This window comes from Vespa velutina, chromosome 6, assembly GCF_912470025.1.
Source record: "Vespa velutina chromosome 6, iVesVel2.1, whole genome shotgun sequence".
NCBI lineage: Eukaryota > Metazoa > Arthropoda > Insecta > Hymenoptera > Vespidae > Vespa > Vespa velutina.
This window is the reverse complement of record NC_062193.1, coordinates 498,684-520,361: the sequence shown is the minus strand read 5'-3', so window position 1 is coordinate 520,361 and position 21,678 is coordinate 498,684. Positions and strand designations below refer to the sequence as shown.

Genomic DNA, 21,678 nt, shown 5'->3' with positions numbered 1-21,678 from the left:
AGTGAGAGGGAGAGAGCAAAAGGCAAAACTGCTCTCTCGATCTCAGTTTCCCATCTCTCTCTCAACGCGAAAGCTCCTTTTGCTGCCGGCGCTTTTGACATAGTGTAGGTGTACGTATGTGAATGTGAGTGTCGTGTTCTCTCTCTCTCTCTCTCTCTCTTTCTCTTCGCCGATCGAAAATTATGATTCGACGAGGTGACTCCGCAAGGTGATCGAATCAGTCGCGCGATCGGTTCCCGAGGACTCGTCGCGTTTCTCCTCGACTACGTTCGTGTTTACAAACGATTTCAAAAGTTATTATCATTTCTTTTAAATTTTTCCCGAGGGATTGATAAGATCAATTGATCTCTCTACGAGTGGATTGACCGACAGGCAGGTAATTTTCTTTTCTCCTTTCGTTTTTCTCTTCCTCCTTTTTTTCTTTTCTTTTCTTTTCCTTTCTCCTTTCTTTAAATTTCTTTTTTTCTTTCTTCTTTTTTTTCTTCTTTTTTTTCCCCCTCTCTTCCTCTCTAAAATATATTAATTCTTCTCGAGCTTCTTCAATACAATTAATTCATTTTAACTAAATTGTTTTTTCAAAAATAATAAAGATAGAATCGCTCTTAAAGTATATATATATATATATATGTATGTGTTGAACGTAATAGAGAATTTCGAAATGTCACGCTACAATCTGATATTTTATTATTAAAGGATATATTCAAAGAGTTATGATTCGACGTGGTGACTCCGCAAGGTGATCGAATCAGTCGTGCGATCGGTTCCCGAGGATTCGTCGCGTTTCTTCTCGACTATGTTCGTGTTTACAAACGATTTCAAAAGTTATTATCATTTCTTTTGAATTTTTCTCGAGGGATTAATGAGAAACCCTTTAAAGAATCTTTTTTTTAATTTTCGAGATTATAGAGAAAAAGAGAAAAAAAAATATATAAAACACGAAAGGAAAGAAGAAGAAAGGAGAAGAAAATTGAAAATCAAGATAATTCGTATATTTAATCTTAGTTATTTATTAAAGGTGAAAATGTTTAAATGGACATTTTAATAGTCGAATCGATCTCTAAGATCAATAATGGATTTTAATATTAATCGATAATTTTAAATGATAACGATAAATCTTTTGAAATATTTCGCAAACAAAATGACGAGGAGAATAAAACCCTTATCGTCGTTCACGTTCCGTCGCTCGAACGTTTATGACGTCGTCGACGATTTTTTTCTATAAATCTATTTAAATCTCTTCTAACGTTTTCGTTTTTTTCTTTTTTTTTTTTTTTTTTTTTTTTTTTTTTTTTTTTGTTCAGAACTTTATCGTCCTCAAGCATGAGAGAAGATAAAAAGTTCCAAGTTCAAAAGTAACATATACACGCGAGAGTCTTATAAATAATACCAAAGTATTGTGGATTTTTTTACGATCTTGCGGTTTTTTTTTTTTTTTTTTTTTTCTTCAAATTTCATAACTCTTTTTTAAGTTTAAGATTACGTCTTCGCATTCATTTATATCCTTTGTTCAAATATTATCATTAAAAATTAGCCGACGGCAAACAAACGTCGTTAACATTCTAGCGCGCAGCTTCTGTAAACATCTATTTTGTCATTTCGATAATGATCTCATTAATTTCAATCATTTTAAAATTTTTCATTCTTAAAATATCTTGAAGTCTCATAAAAGTTTTCTCATAAATGATTTAAAAAAAATTGTGAATGATACCGTGTAGTTAAGAAAAAAATGAAGAAAAGAAAAAAAGAGAATAAAAGAAGAAGAAGAAAAAAAAAGAAAACAAACAAACAAACAAACAAACAAACAAACAAACAAACAAACAAACAAACAATAGCTTTTTGTATACAAAATTTTTCCTTCTTAAAAGAAACTCAATCATTTTCATGTTAAGTATATTATTATCAAATAGAATATAAAGTCGAAGGAAAATGTGGAGGACAAGAGAGGATAAAAAAAAGAAAAAAAAGAAAAAAAAAAGAAAGAAAAGATGAAAAAGAGAAAAGAGAAAAGAGAAATACACATTGCAATTTTGTATATTTAAATTATATCTCGAAGAAGGCTCGTGCCTTTTCGTTTACGAAGAGTGTGAGAGATCGTGAAGAGTTTGTAAACTTTGTTCCATGATCTCTCAAGATTTGTATGGTCTCGAGGAGATGTTTACTAAACAGCGAGATAAATATTTCTTCTTTAACTCCATTCAGATAAACGTCTTTTCATATGCACGCGTAAGTTAAAAAAAAAAAAAAAAAGAAAAGGAGAGAGAGAGAGAGAGAGAGTTACGAAGAGTGTTGTCCTTTTTCTAATTAATCCGAGTTTATTGATAACCTTTAGAACAAATTTAATGACAAGGCATGCCACGTGTGATAATACAAATAAAATCAATTTTATTAGGAATCAATCGATTGAATAACGCATGTATATGTATAGTATTGGATAAACGGAGTATCACTATTTATCCTAGTAAAATAACTTTTTAAAAGTTTGCAATTTGTTATCGAACGAATCAAATGATAAATGTCTTATATGGATTTGTATCTGAAATATAGGAATTATAAGGAAATGAAATAACTTTCCTTGAATGAATAAGTTTTCATTAATCAAATAAGCAAAAGAAATAAACAAACAAGATAATTCATATAACGATATAAATACAGATGTCGTATTTGCATTTGAAAAGACTCATGTCAGATGAAAAGTTTTCAATTGATTTTTTTTCACCTTTTTTTTTTTTTTTTGTCTCTCCTTTCTAATCGATCAAATTTACAATTTGATCAGCTTGATATCGATCGTTCCTTTTTTTTTATTTTTTTTTTATTTCCCCCCCCCCCCGATAAAAATCTTTGCAATCGTCGATACAATTATTGTTTTGATATAAGATTTTTTTGATCGATGATTTCATTATCGTGATAATCAAATTATCAGATAACAATCATCAATACCACGTATTGATTATTTTTGAAAATTACAAATCAATGAGGATATTCGAGGTCATTTTCACAAGAAGAACAAATACAAAAAAAATTCCCTCTCTCTCTCTCTGTTTGTACGTGTGTGTTCGGAAGACCGACGGAAGTTTTGATGGTTCCCTGGGGAAAACTATGTATATGCTATTCCTTTTTCTCGACTATTCGATCGTTGTCCTATGTATTCAGGTCGCTAAGTGTTCAGCTGTCGCGTTCTCGTCATCTTCAAGAAACGGCTCGTTCCTCGTGTTTCACGACTTCTTCTCCGCGTGCTAGAATCATTCTTCAACGACAGAACACGTTCTGTTTCTTCATCCCTCCCTCCCTTTCTCCCACCCACCCACCCTCCTTCCTTTTCTCCCTTCTTCCCACTCTTTCTCTCTTTTTGTTTTTAAACCCATTAAATCCACGTTTCGTTGTCGCCTCCATTTAAACTCTTTGTCCTCTAACCTTTAAACATCGGATTCAATCTGTTCGACCTGTCAACAGGATTATATCGTTTATAGTACTCGAATAAGGTATATCTTATATATTTTGCATCAAAGAGGAATGCCTGGTTTTTTTTCTTTTTTTTTTTTTATATATATATATATATATATGTATATTGAAAATAATCATGGTATTTTACGAAATATTTTTAAATATTTACAGCCTAGTTAAATCTTATATCGTTATGTTTCTTCTCTTTTTTTTTTCTTCTCCTTTCGTTTATATTTTTCATGATTTTTATATATCCACGTTTAATTGTTGTCAATTTAAAATGAATAAAATTATTCATTTTAAAAGAATTTAATATAATTTGTCGTTTCGTTAATTAACAATAAAATCATCCTTGAATTACAAAATTATTCTTTTCAATCAACGTAATATAATTATGAAATAAATAATCGTTAAAATAATATTAAAAAGAACTCTCTGTGTTTCTCTTTCACAGGTTAACGACACCGATGATCGTGACTTCTCGTAATAATTCTCGAAGAAGGAATTAAAAAGAAAAAAACAAAAAAAAAAAAAAAAAGAAAAGAAAACAAACGACGATCGTCGTGTTGATCGGTGAATCAATCGAGAAGATTCGAGCGGGAAATTTGATTTTCTCGCCAAAAAATCACGCGTATGTTTTTTCTCGAGTGATAACGCACGATAAGGCTCGAAATGAGGATCGATTGAAAGAAATAAAAAATAAAAAAAAAAAAAAAAAAAAAAATAAATAAATAAATAAAAATAAAAAAAAATAAGCAAAAAACGAAACGAAAAGGAAGAAAGAAAAAAAGAAAGAAAGACGAACGGAGAAAGAAAGAAAGAAATCTTTCGAGTTTGGATCTTTGAAGTGCCGTCGCGACGGTGGAGGATAAAGAGGTAAATCGGCTTGGAAAGAGGTACGACGAAGCTGCAACTGTGGAGGGTCTTTCCGTTTACTGGGAGGATTTCGTCGAGCAGCATCGTGTAAATGCAGCTACGGCGGCGAACATCTTTATGAACTACTCCGCACAAGACAGGACCAGAATGGTTTCGCACGTCATTCCTGTCTCCGGGGTAAGTTATTATCTTTCATCTCATTTAAACTTATATGACAATTTCTAAATCGTTATTTACAAAACAAAACAAAACAAAACAAAAAATAAAAACAAATATTGCTATTATAAATTTATTATAGATATATTTATTGGTATCTTAGTGTATCTGTCATATCAATATTTTTTCATATCGTACAGTTCACCTGTAACTTGTCAAATCGATTAATTCTATAAAACAAAAATGTGGAGAAATTGTTATGAAATGATATAAATTGGTTTTCAAAAAAAAAAAAAAAAAAAAAAATCCCTTTAAAATATAAATACGAATAAATATTCTAGTATTTATAAAAGGTCCTTATTATTATGTTTGAATCGCATCATTTGCAACGATTTACGTTAGAGTACACAAGAGTTAATTAGATTGGCTTATGAAAGAAATTATTTTTTATTCGTTTGAATTATTATTTATTGGCTTATAAAATAAATTTCTTTTTTAACGCCAAAAGAAAATTTTTGTCGTTTTATTATGAATATAAAAAATGAGGACTCGATCAAAGCGCTTTGACATTTATATTTAAAGAAGAAAATTCAAAAAATGAACTTAATCGATTTTGACTTGTGAACACGACTCAGTTATATATTATATGTTTTTCAATCATATTTTTTATATGTATTTTCAATTTTTTCATGATTATATTATTATTATCTATAATTTTATTGTATTACGTAATTATATTATATAATTTTATTATACTCTATATCACTATCAAATAAATTCATACATATTTAGAGAAATTTATTATATTTATATATATATGTATGCATATTTATCAGAAAATTACTAATAAAAGATAATCACTCATTATGCATCTTACATACTTACATATGTAATATCTGGATGCATTGATATTGAATTTCCTTCATTCTTTTTTGTTTTCTATTTGTTTCTTTTGTTTTCTTTTTTTTTTTTTTTCCATAATTTCCACATTCAAATACGACGAATCAGACGACTTATAACTTATTTTAATAACGGACGACTGGAATCGTCGTATTTGAATGTGGAACTCGTAAAAAAAAAAAAAAAGAAGAAAAAGAAAAAGGAGAAAAAGACAGAAGATGAAAGAAATTCAATATCCATGCAAGCAGGTATGTATTACATATCTATGTACGATGAATGAGTAATTATCTTTGATTAGTAATTTTCTGCTAAACTATACACGTGCGTATATATTAATCAATCTCTTTAAATACGTGTAAATATTTGATCTCGTTCGCATTCTTATCTTCCTCGTGGCAGAAGAAGCGTATGAGGAAAAGTCAAGGTTATGACCTCGAAAATTTCGCAATCTTAATCCATTTACGTCTTTTCGATGGCACCTTATCTATCTTCGATCTTCTTGAATTGCGGAATGAATTTCTTGATTTCTCGGTCTATCCGTTCCTGCCTCATGTCTTTCGTCTTCGTTGAACCCGTCTCGTGTAATTAGCAGATAAATCTTTCTTGTTCGTCTTTAATGAATCGAACGGAATGTGGGTTATCGCTGGTTGTTGTGCTCGATCGATACGCAAAGGTTTTCGTTTACTGTACTGGCAATCGATAAGAATCGAATGACTTGTTCAGCTCCCGTCGCATGATCGAAGATTTAAATAGGATGGTTTATAAAAATTATAAGATAAATAGATCAACAAGGAAAGAATTAATTTAATAAAGTCGAATTTACCTTTCTATCGAAATAGAAATTATATAATAAAATATTATATAAATAATAACATTGATATAGAAATTTCATTGATTGCAAATTTCTCTGGAAGATAAAAGTTCGTTTATCTGGCGATATAAAAATTCAAAGTGTAAAAAAAAAAAAAAAAAGAAAAAGAAAAGAATTATAACATTTTCATAGTGTTCTACATTCGAGTACATTAACGTTTCGTAATACTTTGTAGAAATAAAATGATTATTTCTAAATAGCCACGTTAATCTAAATAGTCACAAAGCCGTTAAATAAAAATTATCTTTGCCAACGAGCTTCATATTATATTTTATTTTCGATGATCGGGCGTGAAGAAGAAAATCATCCTTGGCCAAGTTAAACAATCGATTCGCCACAATTTAGGTACAATCGACCATAGTATGTATCGTATATATTGTTATTTTGACTAAACAAATAAACCGAAATAATCCGCAGAATAATTTACATGATGGTGACATTGAAACGAGAGAGAAAGGACAAAGTTACACTTTGATATTGACGATACAAATAAAATTTCATGTTTGGGGAAAAACAAAATTTTTATGATTTTCAATTAATTTCTCTTTCTCTCTCTCTCTCCCTCTCCCTTTCTAAGTAATTGACGACTAAAAATAAAAGAAACGACGATAGTTCTGTCCTATAAGAAACTAAGACGTTTTATCTTATAAATTGATAAGAAACTGACTCGTTCGTCGTTGATCCAGATCGATCTTTCTTTCCTTCTTCCTCTCATATATTTTAATAGGGACCTTCGCAAAGTAAAAGTTATTACAAAAGAAAATAAAAAAAAAATCAAAAAAAAATCAAAAAAAATCAAAATAGTGTCAGATTTATGAACATTAAAAATATAATAATACATCATCATAATGTCAATTACGTTAATTAATAAAATCAAACTTAATATCATTATATCTAGGTATATCTTATTTAGTTATATCTAAGAGAGAGAGAGAGAGAGAGATACGAATGTAAAAAAAATTTGATTCTTATTAAAAACGTTCGCATAATTTCTTTGTATTTTGAATATTCAATGGATATAGTTACGCGTAACAATCTCGTAGAGAGGAACCCTCGCAAAAGCGTGCAAACTAGGCATCGTAAAACCAGATTGCAAATTAACGATCTAGTGAGATCGTAAGTTTCGCCTGGCATAATACGATGTCACAACACAGCGTCGGTGTTTGTAAGCTTCCGGCGACGGCACTTCAAACATCACAAGCCTGAAGCCAAAAGTCTTTTGGCTTTGGAGTCCTTCGCTCTGTCTGTTTGTATCTTCTTTCTTCTTCTTCTCGTTTCTCCTTCTTCTTAAACGTTTTCGAAAATTTATAAACAAAACGATTTCTATCATATACGATATAGAAATTAATCACTTTTTAAACTAATTTCGAACTAACGCTTGTTATTCCATATTTTACATTATTAAAGAAATTATTTAAAAAAAAAAAAAAAAAAAAATGTTTCGTAAAATTTCTTCAATTATAAGGATAATGAAATAATAGGATTAGATTTCTCTTTTGAAAAAAATAAAAAATAAACAAAGAAAGAAACATTCTTTTCTCGTTATAGATCGAAATTCATGAAAATGAAATATTCTTTTTATATGAAGTAGATCATAAATATCTCATGATGGATGATATAAATATGTCATCCTATAGAGTGGGATACTGATTATCGTAAATAATGAGAGAAAAAGAACAAAAAAGAAAGAAAAAAAAAAAAAAGAAAAAAGAAGAGGACAGTATCTTATCTTTTTTTTTTTTTCTTTTTCAGGAGCTGCAACAGGGTAACGGTAGCCTAGGTACTGCAGGACTAGGCAGTATACAGGATTCTCCTCACTCCTTAAAAATAAAACAGGAGCCTTTTCAGCTGTCTCCACCATCCCCACTTCCGCCACTTCATCAAGGTATGTATATACGTTTCTATACTCTCTCTCATTTCTTTGTGTTATTTACGAAACGTCTCTAATATCTTGCGGCTAAAGAGAAAAAAATATAAAAAAGAGTTTTAACCACGTGAGCTTATAAATTATAGATACTCTCTATTCTGGAACTTCATGCTTTTATTAAAAAAGAAGAAAAAAAGAAAAAAAAAAAATGAAAGAAAGAAAGAAAAAAAAATAATAATCTAAATATATACAACTTTATCGGTTAAGTCATAATAAAATCTTAATTAATAGAACTAATTATAAGAATTTGCAGAGGAATGATATCTGTATAAAATAATCTTATTCTATTAAAATAATTATTATCATTAATTTATAAAAGTAATCTAATTAAAAATATTTACAAAAATTGATCGTCTACATCGTTGTAATATAAAAGTATTAAGATTTAGAACAATTTAATAATTATTATCACGATAATCGATAGGGTAATCGTTTCATGAATTATAAAAGTAATCTAATTGAACAAAAAAAAAAAGAAAAAGAAAATCTATAAAAATTAATCGTCTACATTGTAATAACATGAAAGAATAAAGATTTAGGATTATTTTATAATTATTGTCACGATAATCGATATTCAATTTTCTTCAGAGATTTTGTGGAGAAAATGAACAGAAAAAAAGAGAGAGACAGAGACAGAGAGAGAGAAGGAGAGAGAGGGAGAGAGAGAGAGACAGAGAATAATCTGAAAAGTATTTCTATCAGTTCGAAGCGATTTCTGCGTAATATGTATCCTGAACGAGGATAGCTTCTTCACCTTCTCTCTCTCTCTCTCTCTCTCTCTCTCTATGTATTTCTTTCTCTTCTCTTCGTTTTTCGTACTCGCTAAACGGCCCGTTCTAATAATACAAGACCGCGGAGCTGTCGAGTGTCACGCTCGCGAGGGAGGCCAAAGCGGAAAACGATAGAGATGGTGGAAGAAGAATTAGAGTGCTAGCGAACGAAAGAGATAGAGAGAAAGAGAAGAAACGGAAGGGGGGAGAAAAGTGATATACCGCGAGAGGCTGCATCCTGATCTTTCCACGCACCATTTAGTCACATTCTCTCCTGCGATCATAGTTCTCGTCAGATAGTCATTACCTTGTCGTACCCTTTGAAATGAAAATCGTTTCGCTTAATAGTCATCGAAAAGAAACGTGTCAAGTACATTTACAAATTGAGAGACTTTTATTTGTCTTGATATCTACTTCATCGATCGTGTTTTAAACGAATTTGAAAAACATCCGTGAAAATTGTTCACTCGATCATTAAACGATTTAATTATATATATATATATATATATATATATATATATATATATATATATATATATATATATATATTAAATTATTAAATTATTTTTAATAATATAAATAATGTATGGGAATGAAGTTATTGTTTTGTTTTATAAAACAAAACGATCATATTCGTTCTATCTTTTTTTCTTTTTAATAAACTTTTTTTTTCTTTCTTTCCTTTTTCTATCAATAAGATAGCACAAAAGTTATAATAGATATACATATGTAGATAGATTATGGCCGTGCGTGAAAATAGATTCTCTTGTGACAACTTAGGATAAAGAGCTCGTTTGGTATATTTATCGATGATTATCTTACCGGTTCGTGCCATTTGTCTTCGTACAAACGAAATAGTTGACCGTCTTATATTAACGGCTTACAGCTCGTTAAATGAAAGATATTTGCGAGGTCTTTTAACGCCATCGTCGTCGATGATCTTAGAGCTTGACAACAAAATTAATTATAATTCGCCTAATTAAATATTTGCTCCCAATGATATAAAGATCCTGAGACTTTTTCTTTCTTTCTCTTTTTTTTCCTATTCTATTCGTTTCCTTAACGATTGTCTGATGTAGACGAATCTACGAGGAAAGATTGTTTCTAATGGAAGACGAGCTAAAAAAAAAAAAAAAAGAAAAAGAGAAAAACAAAGGAAAAAAGAAAGTTAAAGAAGAAAAAAAATATGTCAATAGAAAATTATCACAGTCATTTAATAATCATATTCATTTTTATATTGCGTATATTTCTACGTTTCGGTCGCAAACGTTAAAAGTTTTACTTTTTATTTCGTCTTTTTATCTATCTTATTCGATATAATTCTAGTCAAAAAGTACTGAAAAAAAAAAAAAAAAAAAAAAAAAAAACAGAAAAGAAAAAAAATAATGCGATAAGAAAAATGATCTTCTCTGATTTCTGACACGATGACTTCGACTCGAGCCGATTTCGTTGGCTTCGACTTTCCGCTATCATGCGAGCAAGCAAAAAGAACATTTCAGGATGAGGCGATAGAACGAAGGGCTCATATTACTTGGACTTTTATTATATGCTAATCGTTTAATGTTTGAAAGAGACAGAGACAGACAAAGAGAGAGAGAGAGAGAGAGAGAGAGAGAGAGAGAGAAAGAGAGAGAAGTAGATTCGAGATAAATTATGCCTCTTGCGATTAACCCGTGACATTCATAAGGTGAAATTCTAGATCAACGTAACTTCAATATTCTCGATATTATATTAAGAATGACTAACGATACTTTTTCTAATTAGCAATCGAACGTTCTTCAAATGATCTTTAATCTTATCCTTTGAAAATTGTAATAATCTTTATCTAAAATATTAAGACGAATGAAATAAATTAATAAAGATATTGGACGTATTATATATCGGTAAAGCTTATTAATAAATTGAAAAACATACGAAGTTTCATCGATTTCAAGGAAATCATTTGTCGAAAATTTCGATGAGATACTTCCTGACGATTGAATAATTATTCGAAAATTCGTCGAAAGAGAAGAAACATTCTATCAGATTGATTATATCGCTGAATAAAATTGTCATTGATAATATTAATTTATTTAATTTTATAACAATAATAATAATAATAATAAATAAAGAAAAACAATGTTCGATTAATAATACTGATGTTAATAATGATGATATCGATAATTGTAAAATAAGAAATTCCTTTAAAATTCTTTAAAGTCATTTTGTGAGAGTTTAGATCGTTCCTAGTGTTAATTGTCCTTTGAAAGAGGTCAATTCTAAGGATCGCGAAAGATTTCTTCAATTTTCTCGCGGCGGCGGTCCAGAATCCAAAATCGTCACACGCTCTAAGGAAAAAGAAAATCGTGGATCGAGCTAAGGAGCGCACGAGTCGTGTGTTTTCGGAATCGGCCTGTTTAGAGTGCTTGGCATAAGAGTTATGGTCGCTAATCCGGGAAGGCTGCGTGCTTTCGGGCAAGCTGATGTATCGCCCAACGACAGCGTTTCGAGGATTCTTGCCCCCGAGGAGCCGAACATCTTTTCTCGCACGGTTCGCATTTAGATGAGAAGAACCAAATCGACTTACTGACTTTTTAACTTTGTTACTCGATATAATCTAGAGTTGGAACTGTTTGACCTTCGGAAAAGTCAAAAAGTCAATTTTTATCAATTCAATAAAATCGAAACAATATAATTCGTTTCTATCGGATAGTTATATTTGATTTCATTAATAATTAATTCTACAATTCATTCATTATTAATTAATTCAAATCGATAATTAATCGATTTCTTTCATTTAAATCTTATTGATTGTTATTAAATATATTTGATATTGAAATGAGTGATATGGAAGGAAAGGAAGAAAGAAAGAAAGAAAGAAAAATGATAGCGAAATAAAATAAAGAAGGATTACAAAGATGATAGCCCCGAGATGAGATTTAATTTAATATATAATGAAATTTTTTTGTATATTGGAATCGGAAAGTGAAACGATTAATCTTTAGCTGGACTAATGCATTAAAATAGATACGTAATAAACAAGGGCACGCTTTTTCAGAGGGTGAAGAAGGGGCTAAAATGAGAGAAGGAGTAAATTACGATTGATAACGGAATATGGACGCTATCGTAATGGGCCGAGCATTACGTTTTGATAAACACCGACTACGAGCTTGATAGAAACTGTCAAAGTTTCACGATAAAAGCTTCGTTTTCGATAAAACAGCATTACTCTCCCGCGAATCGTGAGCCGATGGATAAACTTGTACTTTAAAAGTTCGCTCGTAAAGAGTTCAGTTTTTTTTTTTTTCTTTTTTTTCTCTCTTTTTTTTTTTTTTTCTCTTTTTTTAGTCAGAAAAGAAATTCGAATTTTATAAAATAACGTAAATGAAGTTTAAATATAACAAAAACTTGACATTCAACGTTATTCTGGGTACAAACGATTATACGATTAAATGATTAATCTATAATAAAGTTAATAGAAACTTTATCGATGACTTATTTATAAACTCGGATAATTATTTAATCGTTATAATTATTTTCCTAAAGAATATATTATCGACAATTATATGCTAATACGTACAAATTAATATCATTAATAATAATATCAGAATTTGGAAAATTTCTTTTTTCTCTTCTTTTTATTTCTACCGAATTTTTTAAGTTTTAATACGTATTATAATGAATATATTATAGTTGTCGAATTGTGCCCACCTTATTAATTATCAAACCATATAATAATTAATGTCGATTCGTTAACTAGTCCTCGACTTTGCTCTCTGATTTCGAATCATCATCGGGAGCCGAATGGGATGACCGATCATCATTTGACGCCTCGAGAGCTCGTACAATGCACGAGTGCAAAACAACGCTCCCGCTGCGTATGCGCTATAGTAAACACGATAACGTCGATAGAGATAATGAGGGAGGAAGAAAAAGGATACGTATGGTTCGTACACGCATATACATACACATATTTATAAATCACGTTTCGAGGCCTTGATATCATAAGCGTTCGCATTTCTTTGATTTTTCGGTACTTCGATAACGCTAAAGTTTATAATATCTATTTAAACGATAAAATATTAAATAAGAACAATCATTGATAAGAGAAAGAGAATGATAAAGGAAAAGTAAATTTATGCGAACGTATCAACGAACGTTGTTCCGTTTTCCTACGTCATTGTTCTATTTTTATTCGATTCTTCTTTCTTCTTTTTCTTTTTTCCTTTCTTTCTTTTTTTTTTTTTTTTAATCCTCTCCCTCTCCATCCTCCCTCTCTCTCTCTCTCTTTGTCTTTTCTTTTCCTTTAACGTCGATTAAAAAAAAAAAAAAATTACTTGTTATTTTTGATATTGGTCATTTAAATAGATCGTATAATAAGATAATATAAATTTTTGAGATCGATTAAGATCGGATCGATAGGCCTCTTTTTTCTTTTCTTTTTTTTTTTTTTTTTGCACCATCAAGAAGAAACGATGAAAAAGAGGTCGAAGTCGAGGTCGAGATACCGGCCGATGATTGGCTCACACAAAAGATACCGGGAGATGAACTATCGTCGTTCAGATGACCCTCTGCCCCAACCTCGGCTCTCTCTCTCTCTCTCTTTCTCTTTTCTCATATACTCTTTATTTCTCTCTTTCAATTTTTCTTTTCCCATTTTAACTTCTGCTATGCTCGCCCTACCACCACTCTTGTCTTCGTACAACACAAACTTATTTCACCGTACTCGTTTTTCTATCGACTTCAATCGTCTCTGTCATAATTCCACTTTCTGCTTTTTTTTTCTCATTCTTTCTCTCTCTCTCTCTCTCTCTCTCTCTCAATTCTTTATCATTTTTTTTATTGTCTTTCATTGCCATAAGAATTTTTCCGTTCGTTGAGAAAACTTCAGATATCAATACCGTGCGCTTACGTCTTTTTCTTCAACTTCATTTTCGTTTGTATTCGATAATTTAAGTAAAATTTTTTTATTTGAGATATTTCTTATCCTTTCATTGTCACGAAGATGAATAATCCGTGTTTATAATATGTGTTTATAATGTAACTATTTCGTTTGATATTGGTTTCTTTCGTTATTATTATGTTTTTTTTTTTTTTTTTTTTTTTTTTTTGAAGAAGAAGAAGAAGAAGGTCGAATCGTTTGGCTCAAACGCGACTGTCAGATATCAAATTAACGATGGTATATTATATTTTCGATATATATTCATTCAATGGCTAATTGCATCCCGATAAAAAGTCACGTGCTGTCGACGCATATCAAGATGGCGATTGGAAATAGCACGCGAGTCCTCTCGGTTGCTACTCGATCTGCTCTTGATTAGCTCTGCAAAACAACCCCCGAATACCCTCTTGAGTTATCGTTATACAACCCCCTCGTCTCTTGCAGTTCGCAACTCTTCGTGCAGGTTGCACGTGCCAACAATTGTTTTGAAAAACTTTCGCAGCTGCGTATTCTCATTACGAAGAAAATGAAACGGAACAGAGAGAGAGAGAGAGAGAGAGAGAGAGAGAGAGAGAGAGAGAGAGAGAACGTTCGAATAACAAGCGAAACATTAACAAAAGAACATTATTATTAACAATGATAATCATCCTATCACGTTTTAATCGAAAATAATATCAAACCATTTTAGGACATAGATAAAACAAATAATCTCCAGTGATTTTACACAATTTAATTAATAATTAATAATTCATGCATATTTTATTTCTCTCGATTATATGAACGTCAGCACTTTCGAAGATTTGCAATTTCGTAATAGTTACTGCAATGTTTCGCAAGTATTGTCCTTGTACAAAAAAAAAAGAAAAAAAAAAAGAAAAAAAAAAAGAAAAAGAAAAAAAAAAGAAAAAAAAAATAAAGAGAAAGAAGAAAGAAAAAGAAAAAGAAAACGGAAAAGAGAGAAAGAAAGAAAGAAAGAAAGAAAGAAAGAGAGAAAGCAAAAAAAGACGTTTCAGCTGACATTTCATTGAGTATGCAAATTTTGTGGGACGTGAAATGAGTTCATGGTTTGTGGTACGATTTAGTACTCGAGTTAGTACTCGAGAGATTTTTAAAGGAAAAAAAAGAAAAGAAAAGAGAGAGAGAGAGAGAGAGAGAGAGAAAGAGAGAAAAGAAGTGATTATCCTGATTCGAAGAAGAAACGCCGATCGTTTTGGTCGTCGCTCCTGTTAGAGAGGTCTCTGCCATTTCACAGAGTGATGTCATTTAAGTATTGTATTTCGCTTATCGGCACCGGATGCCGTCGATTCCTCGTGGAACTCGCAGCATTTCAGGAATGCGAATGCCGCCGTTTTCTGCAACGAAGATGACTGACAATCTTCCTCTCTTCAGCCTCTCATTCGTCATATTTATCTATGAAACATAATCAATCGATCGATCGATCAATAAGTGAAATCTAATTTAGAAACTTATTGATATTATAAATGATCTATTTGAATTTCATCGTTACTCTATTATTCAATGCTTGTAAATGGAAAAAAAAAAAATTGATCCTATTCATTTATAATAATAATTCATACTAATACCTAGATTGAATAAGTTATCAATGCTAATATCAATTTAGAAACGTAAATTTAACGTCATATATCTAGATATTATTGTATCCTTTAGAACGATACAGTAAATGTATTCATTGTCAAGCTTAATATACTATGTCAGAACAAACAGTATCATAGTATATTAATCCTATTATCCGTCATTGCTCGTGATTAATGGGAAATCTCTCATAATCACAAATTATTAATCATAAAATATAAACATAACATAATATCCATCTATTTACTTTTCTCAAATATAGGCAAATATTTACGAGTTAAGTTTGATAATAAAATTGAGTAATAAGAAAATTATACGATGAAAATCTTTTTGTATCTTTTTCGTAATATTCGAATGTGACGTCGAGTTTGTTAATTGGAATTCTCTTTTTATATATATATATATATATATATATATATATATATATATTATAAAATAACGTATTATCCTAGTTAGAAAATTTTTACGATCGCAGGAGGGATATTAATTACGTCAATGTTTCGAATTCGAAGGATATCAGATCTCCTTCAACGTTGTCCATGGCTGATGCCTTCTGGAAATGGGTTACGAACACGTGTCTCCTCGTTCATACTGTGATGGGGACGAAAACAAGATCTCCCTAATGCGACGCTATCGAAATGGTATTCCGTTTCTCCTATGTACGGATCGACCGGTATCGTCCTAGTGAGAGCGAGGAGAAATACTGTTTTCAAAACTGGGATAACGTGACCGTTCGTTGTCATAACAGTGATCGTCCGTATACTTCTCTCTTCGCTCATGGATCCGATCGATAGATCACTCCGATCGATATCTATTGGAGAAAGAAAAAAAAAAAAAAGGAAAAAGAAAAAACATTGATGATTTTTATAACATCGTTACGAATAGAAATTATTTCCTTTTAATTATTTATTAACGTGTTGACGTTAAGTTCAATATTTTTTTTTTCTTTTTTTTCTTTTTTCTTTTTTTTTTTTTTTTTCTTTAATAAAATTTACACCAATTATATTTTTACATCTTGCTCTCTCTTACTTTTCTTTAATTGAACTTGAAAGGAATAGGGGGAAGTTAAAAATAAATAGAAACAATGCGAAACTATATTGTTAATTTTAACAAAAAATTAAAAAGGAATATATATATATATATATATATATATATATATATATATATATATATATGGCTGATAGCAGGTCACCTTAAGTAAGGCGATAAACGACGATGAGATTAATCGATGTTTTGTGTTATGACTATCGCATATCTGTACGATCCTCTTCCTTCCTTTCTTCCCTCTCCACTTCCACCCCCATATTTTATTCGCGTGTTCAGTCAACGAGAAAGCTTTATCGGTCCTTGCTCGATAAAATTATCGTAATCATTTAGCGAGGATCGCATATTTCTCCCTTTGACCTAAACGATTAGCCCCCTTTCTCGTGTTTCACATCCCTTTGTTCTTATCTTTTCGCACAACCCACTTTTTAACCTTTCTCGTCGATGATAAAAGTCAACGACGAACAATGATATAAAATAAAAATAAAAACATTAAATAAAATAATAATAATAATAATAATAATAATAATATAAATAAATGCATAAACTTTTATTGAAATTGAAATAAAAATCTTATCTAAACGTTATATCATAATATTCGATTAATAATTAGACATAGGGGAATAATCATGATTAAAAGTAATCATGAGGAAAACTTTTATCGTGAGACATATATTATATTCTTTCGACAAATTCGGTTCGATTAAAATATAAATAAATAAATAAATAAATAACAATAATAAATCTTCATCCGAATTGAAACGGGGAAAATGTAAAATGATATCGACGAGCCTGAAAGTGGAGATCGATGGATCGATCGACCGATCGATCGATAACTCAAAGAAGAAATAAGTAGTACGTGCATTTTCTGCGTTCTCCTTCGATTGAGATTCTAAGAAATCTCTTTAGTACACAGGCCCGTGTGTAGGCGAAGAACAATTGGACCGTTTAAACGGAACTTGTCTCTGACACCCGAGGCGCGCACCGAGCCGATGTTTAGTACGAGATATCCGATATACGAAGCGATAAAAGGCAACCGGCGAACGCTCGACCGTGCTTGGAAGCGTGACTAATGCGAGCATGGCTATAGCAATGACTTATATGCCCCTATATCCGTCACTTTTCAAATAAATAAACCTTACGTACCTCCCGCGAGCACGAGACGCCATTATCTTATACGTACGATTATTACGATTGATTATAGCATTTCCTCAATTGTTTTCTCCTTTTTATGGAACATAATGAAATTAATCATAGGTTTATTAATTATGGTATAAAATTTGAAAAAAAAAAAGAAAAAAAGAAAAAAGAAAAGAAAAAATACTATGTCGATTTTCTTTACCGACGGTCGGTAAGAGAACATTGGCGGCAAATTTGAATTCGTTAAAGTGAAGCTCGTGTTAAATCGAACGAACGGTATGAAATAATGGATTTTCCGTGTAACAAAATCGGAAAATTCGTAGTTTCTTAGTTAGAAACGAGCGCGTACGCGGTGTCGAGTGTATCGGTAGAGTGAGGCACGTGTAACTGGAACGGGATGTAATTGGACACCAATAACCCACGTACACGCCGCCGGCGTGGTAAAAAGAGATGACGAGGGAGTGAGAGAGAAAGAGGAAGGAAGATAGATGGGGAGAACGTAGAAGGCATGAAAACAAAAAATTGAGGGAAAAAGATTTTTCCCGAACAAACGATCGATTTCATTTCACTCGAATATCCTATCTATTTTGATGATGATTCTTCTATATAATTGATCAATCGATAATAGATTAACGAACGATTAGTTTCGCTTGAATTGTTTTTAAGAACTAATGATATGAACAAACCTAATAAGACTTAATAAACTTTATTAAGATAATCCAAAAGATATTGATTATTTTCCGCAGTGAGCAGTTTTATGTCGGATCTACAAAATGGTTACATGATCAATGCTTCGAAAGATTTGGAATCTTCCGTATCTACTGGTATCAACAAAAGTCTAACTACTCATCATCCGTCCTTGAGTCTTCATCATTCACACCATAGCTTGCATAGTCCGAATTCGACGATTTCAATGCACTCTTCTACCCCATCTCAACAACAACAACAGCAGCAGCAGCAGCAGCAGCAACAACAACAACAACAACAACAACAGCATCATCATCTGGAAGACAAAGTGTCCTCTCCAAGTGGAGGACTTCATAGTTCAACGACTAATAGTAATCCTTCGACACCCTCTGCACCATCAACGCCTACTACTGGTACAGAAAATAGTGCTGGATCGAATACAGCTACTATAACGAATAATAATAACAATAGTAATGGCAATCCTGCTTCAACTACAGCCAGCAAGCCGCCTTTCAGTTATGTTGCTCTGATTGCCATGGCGATACAACACAGTGCACAAAAAAGGGCGACTCTTAGCGAAATTTATGCTTATATCACAGCCAAGTTTCCTTATTTCGAGAAGAATAAAAAGGGCTGGCAAAATTCTATTAGGCATAATTTATCATTGAACGAGTGTTTCGTCAAGGTACCACGTGAAGGTGGTGGCGAAAGGAAGGGCAACTTTTGGACCCTCGGTATGTCAAGTCTGTTTTCTGTTTATTCTTCTTTTTCTTTTTTCTTTTTTTTTTTTCTTTCTTTTTTTTTTCCAATGATAAAAGTTTTGCCTTCTTAAAACTTCTTTACTTTATTCTTTGAGAATTATAAGGAAAAAAAAAAAAAGAAAAAAGAAAGAATTTATAATTAATATATCAGAAATAAATTGTCGATTAGAAATCAAATTTTTTTTTTTTGTTAAATAATTGATAACAATCGATTGGTAATCATTTTTCGTTCACGTAGATCCCCAATACGAGGACATGTTTGAAAATGGTAACTACAGAAGACGCAGACGTATGAAACGTCCATACAGAAATGCTCCTTATCACAAATCTATCTTTGGCGATCCTTTCTCGCCGACACATGTCCATCTTGGTCCTAGAAATTTATTCGCCCATACACCATCTTCCTATGCACCTACTACTTACGCGCGATACGATACGAGGTATTTCTTTATCAAATAATATTTTTAACATATTATTTATGTTGCTTGCTTTCTTTCCTTCTTCTTCGTCTTCTTCTTCTTCTTCTTTTTTTTTTTTTTTTTTTTTTTTTTTTCTTTGATATAATATCTAATTAATTCCCCGATTTTAACTTCCAACCGTTCTGAGATAATATTATTCAATAACAATTTTGCAGATCGTCGTTGTTAATCCACGAAATTAAATACGATAAAATTAACGATACGACGACGGAAAATGTTTATAAAAAAAAAAAAAAAAAAAAAAAAGAAAGAAAGAAAAATCTTCTACAATTATTGAATATCCACATTTCGTTTCAGTGCATGGAGTCTTCAGCAACCACAATTATCCTACAGTCATTGTCAGTCGGTAAGAAATATATTAATAATCTATCTTTATACGTTTCTTTTTCTTTTCTTTATTAAATTACTAATTTGCAGCTTCAACCACAGTTACAATCGATGCAATCGATGCAGATACCGACGATGAACGGTTATAGTCAACTGAGTACTTCGTTAAGTGAGTCTCTGCTCTATCCTCCGAACTTCAGTTCTTTGAGCTCGCGAGTTATTAGACGACCGTGCAAAGCTTTTCAAGGCAATTACCTGGATGTTCCAGGTGGAACGACTGGATCACCAGGAACTATGAGCAGTGGATCATTTGGTAGCACCTTCACGGCATGTGGTAGAAGACACGAAACCAGCATGGCGACTGAAACGATGCCAGCAAGGTGCTATTGGCCAGAAAGTGAGTTCATTTTCATTTAACATTTACAATAGGTTGACGATTTAACACTTTCGTGTAATATAACATCGACATTTTAACTTCTCATGTGATTTCTTTTTACTATTTGTTCTCCATGTAATTTTTATGTGTAAACATTTCATAATTTTTTTTTTTCTTTTTTTTTTTTTTTTTTTTTTTTTTTCAATATCATCTTCCACCCGACTAGTATTATAGAAGAGTAGAAGAATAGAATCATATATCCGAAGAAATTTTCGATATTTATAAATTTTCTTTCACGAAATGCAAGAAGAAGAATATCATTCGTTGTTAGCTAAGAAGATTAATATTATTATCGATTTTACGATAATCCTCGAATGAACGTTGGTAACATTATAGAGAGAGGAACGTAGGTACCTCTGCGAAAGTGTTAATTCTCGTTAATTAGATTATTCAATGGATTTATACATATATCACAGTGGTGAACGTGAAAGAGGAACCAGGTAGTACCACGGCATCGACATCAGCCGTCGGCGGTGTTCCACCGACCATGATGGGAACAACGGTGCCATCGAGCGTTACCGCGCCAGCTTTTCCCTCCGTCGAATTTCAAACGCGATCGAAGTGTTTCATGTGAACTGTTTAATCAATCGATTCGATATGAAAAAAAAAACAAACAAAAAAGAAAAGAAAAAAAGAAAAGGAAAACCGATTTTTTTTTTTTTTTACTTTTGGTACGTGAATACGTGCCAAATGGATTTGCGAATTTCTCTCTCTCTCTCTCTCTCTCTCTCTCTCTCTCTCTCTCTCTGTACCGTTCTTTTCTTCTCTTTGTTTCTTCGAATAATTTTTGTTAAAAGATATGACGTCTTTAAAGGGAAAGGGAATGGATGAGGGTTAGAAGAAGAAGAAGAAAAAAAAAAAATAGAAACAACGAATTTAAAATCGAAACGAAGAGAATTCGTATACGATATTTCCTATTTCTGGATGACTGGAAGCGAAATATTCTAGGATTTTCATCCGCGTTCCATTTCGAGTCTTTTGAGAGAAGATGACACCGACGAAGGACGAAGAGAAAACGAATGAGTCTGGTAAGCAACGAAGGGGGCGATGACGACGTGCGGGATATATCGTCGCGAACCATTGAAACGTTTCTCTGAGAGTCATGTGAGAGAATAAAAGTGAAAGAGAGAGAGAGAGAGAGAGAGAGAGAGAGAGAGAGAGAGAGAGAGAGAGAGAGAGAAAAGAGCACGAATGCTTATCAATTTGCACGGTAAACCTATTCCTTTCCTTCCGTCAACGCGACGATATCTCTTCTCTCTTATTTCTTTACCTATTCGAATATTTATTTAAAAATATCCGAGTAAAAAAATAAAAAAAAGAAAGAAAAAAAAAAAAAAGAAAGAACAGAA

At 31.6% G+C, this 21,678-nt stretch overlaps 1 protein-coding gene across 5 annotated transcripts; it reads left to right on the top strand.

The window, feature by feature from the left end:
• The first annotated feature begins 40 nt into the window (after positions 1 to 40).
• On the top strand, positions 41 to 21,678 carry LOC124949723 (fork head domain transcription factor slp1). 5 transcript variants are annotated; one of them, XM_047495349.1, is made up of 9 exons: positions 41 to 376; positions 3,896 to 4,494; positions 7,997 to 8,129; positions 12,681 to 12,866; positions 18,386 to 19,060; positions 19,326 to 19,527; positions 19,864 to 19,912; positions 19,984 to 20,290; positions 20,746 to 21,678. In XM_047495349.1, exons 5-9 carry the CDS (start codon positions 18,397 to 18,399, stop codon positions 20,901 to 20,903), a joined length of 1,380 nt encoding a protein of 459 aa, XP_047351305.1. In that variant the 5' UTR covers positions 41 to 376; positions 3,896 to 4,494; positions 7,997 to 8,129; positions 12,681 to 12,866; positions 18,386 to 18,396; the 3' UTR covers positions 20,904 to 21,678. The 5 variants fall into 5 exon arrangements, with proteins under 5 accessions (XP_047351305.1, XP_047351304.1, XP_047351303.1 ...); XM_047495348.1 differs by lacking the exon at positions 12,681 to 12,866 and having other exon boundaries at positions 42 to 376; positions 19,984 to 20,062; positions 20,162 to 20,290; XM_047495347.1 differs by lacking the exon at positions 12,681 to 12,866 and having other exon boundaries at positions 42 to 376; positions 19,984 to 20,062; positions 20,141 to 20,290.

Excerpts from the sequence above, each read along its gene's own strand:
- LOC124949723 (XM_047495345.1), top strand. The coding sequence starts at position 4,435 with ATGAACTACTCCGCACAAGACAGGACCAGAATGGTTTCGCACGTCATT. Across the intron at positions 4,495-7,996 it reads ACGTCATTCCTGTCTCCGGG|GAGCTGCAACAGGGTAACGG; the intron begins GTAAGTTATTAT and ends TTTCTTTTTCAG. Across the intron at positions 19,913-19,983 it reads CCTACAGTCATTGTCAGTCG|CTTCAACCACAGTTACAATC; the intron begins GTAAGAAATATA and ends ACTAATTTGCAG.